The sequence below is a fragment of the Apostichopus japonicus genome, chromosome 10, assembly GCF_037975245.1.
Source record: "Apostichopus japonicus isolate 1M-3 chromosome 10, ASM3797524v1, whole genome shotgun sequence".
NCBI lineage: Eukaryota > Metazoa > Echinodermata > Holothuroidea > Aspidochirotida > Stichopodidae > Apostichopus > Apostichopus japonicus.
In genome coordinates, this window is record NC_092570.1 from 17,089,918 (window position 1) to 17,094,853 (window position 4,936).

At 37.7% G+C, this 4,936-nt stretch overlaps 1 protein-coding gene across 1 annotated transcript in view; it reads left to right on the plus strand.

Annotated features, from left to right (window-relative positions):
• Positions 1-4,221, plus strand: part of LOC139975123 (uncharacterized) — a 5,451-nt gene extending 1,230 nt beyond the window's left edge. The window contains exons 2-3 of the mRNA XM_071982754.1: positions 516-687; positions 2,846-4,221. Coding sequence (XP_071838855.1) covers positions 516-687; positions 2,846-3,086 — 413 coding nt within the window. The 3' untranslated portion in view covers positions 3,087-4,221. The remainder of the gene's footprint in view (positions 1-515; positions 688-2,845) is intronic.
• The last annotated feature ends 715 nt before the right edge of the window (positions 4,222-4,936 follow it).

The following is a 4,936-nucleotide window of genomic DNA, read 5'->3' on the forward strand; positions in this document are numbered from 1 at the left end:
TCATGTTCATCATCGTCGTCGTCGTCGTCGTCATCGTCATCGTCATCATCATCATCATCATCATCATCATCATCATCATCATCATCATCATCATCATCATCATCATCATCATCATCATCATCATCATCATCATCATCATCATCATCATCATCATCATCATCATCATCATCATCATCATCATTCTAAGTGGTTCAGAGTTTAGGGGAATTTGCGCTTTTGAAGTATAATCCTAGTTTTCGGGCAAACTTCTCTTGCTTACTTTGTTAGCAATAATATTATTAGAATTGGGGAAATTATTTGCGTCATTTTCAAACCGAGATAATTTACTATAGATGCTGAGGACGTGACAAAACTTTTAAACACAAGTGTCTATTTTGACGTCAGGAAGATTAAAAAATACAACAGTTCTATCGAAAGTGGTATTGTAAAACTACGAATAAAGAGTATTGCCTATTCACATTTTCGTGCAAATATAATCTGTCTATTTCTTCTTGTCTATCCACGTACTCTTTAAGTCTCGGGAAAGTGTGCATTTTCTGTTGCGTCTTCCACTTCTCAACTCGGAATCCAAGATGTTCCTCAGAGTGTTCAATTTGATTACACATTTTCAAATAAAGGCGACGGTTTCAAAATGGAGAACAACTCGTTCGTCTGCAGTTTACAGGGGTATTACTATTTCTCATTCAGGTATGTTCATCATAAGTTCTTCTTCTCCTTCTCCTTCTCCTCTTCCCAGGTGTTCAACTCGCGATATACTTCTCGCATTCAATGATACAGAAGCAGGGACGTAGCCAGGGGGAGCGACCGCTCCCCCCCCCCCCTTTCAGTGTCGATTTTTCTTATTTAAACTGTCGTTTACTTAGCATGGTATTTTGTCAGTGCTCTTTTGATCTTGAATACTCGTCAGCTCTGTTAACTCGATTGTAATCGTAGTAACATTCACGCCTACTGATTCAACTACTTACTTAGTTTGGCAGATGCAATTAGCTAAATTTAGCTTATAGCCAATTACAAGCCTACAGTTGGCCACTGCGTAATAAAATACATATTGCCTACCTAACCGCACTCTATGGAATGTCACGAACTGTATGCACAACAACGTCGACAACGTTCGTTCAATGAGTCGTCCTAAGTTGTTGCAAGAACAGCATGTTATGAAGCTAAGCTAGCAATCGTACGTGATACGCACTTCCTATAAATAATTATTACACTGCTAATACACTGCGATAACGATATTTGTTTTTAGACCACTGCATATCTGGCTGTATTACAAAATATGAAAGTTTATATTGTCCATCAGTTAAGTTCGTCAAATGTATTAAAGTCCAGACATTGGACAATAAACAAGAATCATCCTACTGGAAAACTTGTAAAAGAGCACTATGTTTGTCTTTCTGATATATTATGTAAAAGAACATGTAAAAGAATTTAAACAGGAAACAAAATCTGCTGATAATGATATCATATGATCAGGGCGTAACCAGTATGTAGCACGATAGTTTCATTCAACACTCTACCTGCCGAAAAAGACAATAGGATCCGATCTTGTCAGTTTCTTAACATGTAGTTAAGAACCCGTTTACGCAGATAAAATTTCAGTTGAGAACATTCCACAGTCAAATAAGCCTATCGTTGATTAACAGACTTTATATGTATAGAGCTGCAGCACTTTGTTGCCTGTTGTTGTCGCGATCGGCGTTCCAAGTTCCAAAACAGCCTTTTTGATAAACATTTACTAGCTACAGTTGTATCAAAGACAATTACTGGCTATGGTTGTATCAAAGACATTTCTGGCCTATCTTTGTATCTACAAGTATCAGAAGTTGAACAGTAAGAATACTAAGACGGGGGGGGGGGGGGGTGGCGTTGATGGAGTGATGTGTATACGCAAATAAGATAATACATCAAGATTTATAAAGGGTACTAAATATCAGGCTGTATCAGTCCAATCGAATTTCTGCAAAGTGCCCTTTGACGTCGGTGCCCCCCCCCCCCCAGATTAAAAGTGCTTCCGCCGCCCTTGTGTACCTTGCTAATTTTAATACATTATGTATTATTGAATTACGTACTATTTTAACTCGTTTGTTTTTTGGGTTTTAAAGTGATATTGAATGAGGTGTCTCATGTTAGCAAGAGGCCAGGGAACCAGAATGAACATTCGGGAAGGGCCGTTTCCGGCCATCTGGGGGGTTTGTAAAACCAAAAATTTTCTTGTACGCTCCGCGCCAACCGATGGTGCACGGCGCTCCGCTCAGATAGTCGTGCCTACAACTTTGAAAATCCATATCAATCGCAAAAAGTGCTCCCCCCCCCTTTCAAATTCATGGCTACGTCGCTGTACAGAATAACTTATTGTTATAATTTCCATTACATCTGTCTCGCATAGCCTACACTGGATTTGAACTATTCAATCAATTTAACGAACGACATGCGCCCCACTCCACCCCACACCGTCCACCCTGTCTTCGGTCATTGCAATGATGAGATGTGAAATGTATGCTTATATTTATTGTGTGGGAAATACCAATACTTCGACATGACACCTGTAACATTTTCATATTGACCTAGCCTACCACACTTTTGTAGCGTACATACCTAACCTAGCCAGTCTACTTAGCATATAAGACCGGGCACGTTTGCTAATTGTCGGCTACTTGAGACAAAGAAAACAAACTTCATATATAGGCTCCGTGTAGAATGTTTGATAAGCATCTTGAGTGAATTGGGTATGATGAAACCATTTGAATCGATCTCATGAAATATCAGTCAGCTATGATTTTTGCAATCTTCATCCTGTTAGTGCATGTTGTGAGGTGACTTTCTTGTTTCTCATGTTTCATTTCAGTCTTAGATCGTACGATAATCGTTATATTGGCGTCTCGCTCATGAAGAACGATGAATATCAAGTGTCAGTATTCACAGATTCAAGCGAAAGGAACGTGATGGAGTCTCAGAGCGTTACTCTTCATTTAGAGGTGGGAGATGTTGTTTGGTTAAGGTTATCTCCGAGCTCAAAGTTCGGTCTTTACAGTGATAAATATCATTTCACTACTTTCAGTGGTTTGCTCATTTTCAAAGGAAATTAGATATGCTTTCTGCAGAAAAAGCTTTCTATAATGTGTTTTTTTTTTCCTTTTTCGTAAACCTACCGCCAGTTCCGTTTTTGTTATTTACTTAGAAAATGACTCTATTGGTTCCCCGAAAATATTTCGCCATCAAGTGATTGTGGTAGGTGATGGCTCTGGTTTCATTGCATGATTTCTTGGAGTAGTTGCACAAGCCGTCTGTTTCACGGAAGGCACCGATTGTGGTTGCGTGAAGTTGCATAATTTTTCATTTTAAACATTTTATATCACATTTTGGGTTTAGTATATTTTTCGTATAAATAATAATAATATATAATAAACTGTATTTCTCACACAGCGCGGGTGTAATTAGCACATATGCTTGCTGTACCTCTCATAAATTAATATATTTCTCACATGACGTATTTATTTCCATTTCTGGTTTGCTGTATATAGATATATTTCTATTTTCTCATTTTTTTAAGATCATTTTATGTAAGTTGAATCAAATGAAACATATTCCAAACAGTACATTTCTAAAGCAGTAAAACACAAAAAGCAATTAAGTCATGCATTTTTAGAATTTAGCAATGGTTTTATGTTATCGGATGCAACGAATATCTTTACTTTATCTCTAATGTCACACATTACTCACATTATGGAGAAGGCGAACGCTAAACATTGTTACATTGTGAAACATATATTGGAAAACATTTGAATGACAATTTTAAGTGTCACCTTTGTAATTCTGGAGGGGAAAGAGGGGAGAGAGTTGAATGAAGAATGACTGCAAAATGTTTTAAGTTCAACAATTTTGTCAGCAGTTCAAAGTATATATGTTTCTATAATCTGGAAGAGTTACTGTGTCATTCTAACATATGGACCATATACCGCTCTTGCAAGTGTTATTACCGTACCCGTAGAATCATATAACATGTGTTCCTGTCTTTGAGTATATTAAGTCACCTTATATATTATTACATATCCTCCAAAATCCTCAACCAAGTTTTTGAATGTTATTCTTCCGTTTGATGCATTGATAAATATTAAAATCGTTTTCCCGATAAACGTTTGGTTTCTGCATTCATGCAGTACAGCAGCTGACATATCTAGTACAAATATAAACAAGGTCACTTTTTAAAAACCATTACTTCTACTTGTCATTTTTAAACCTCAAGTGTGATTAAAATCTGTTTACGAAACAGTGCTTCATCTGCAACCCATCCCCCCCCCCCTCTCCCTCCTTTGGCACAATGCCCCGTTGCCTTCGAATTGAAAGTTGACCTCTGTCGGTCCTAAGGTCAAATGCATCAGTGGTACACAGTGTTACAACGTTAGAAGTGTTTTTCGTACGTCGATGCCAGAAGCGTTGCACACTCTCGTATAGAAGGTAATTGCTCACAGCATTGATGCAAGCCAGCTATTTCAACCTCCTCCTCCCCGAGATTATAGTTAATAATGTACTATACAAAAGTCCAGCATATAAATATACGCAGCGAAATCTATGTAAGTAAGTAAGTAAAACTTTATTGCTCCAAATAAGGAAATTAGTGTCCCGCACATAAAAGTTCAAATCAGTACAAAAATAAATAAGCATAGGAAAATAAATCAGGATATGTACAGATGGAGATTAAAGAATGAGAATGATAAACAGTAAGACAAGGACAAGATAAAAGATTATTGCAACAGCCTAGCGACGTAAGTTGACATTGAAAAGTTTGATTGCACGGGGAGTGAACGAGTTACGATAGCAATTAGTTCTCGTGTACGGCTGTCTCAGTCTGCCACTGCCTCTGTTAATTACATTGTCATTAAGATAACAGAGAAGGGGGTGGCAACAGTCATTCCAAACTGAATCTAGCTTTGTATGA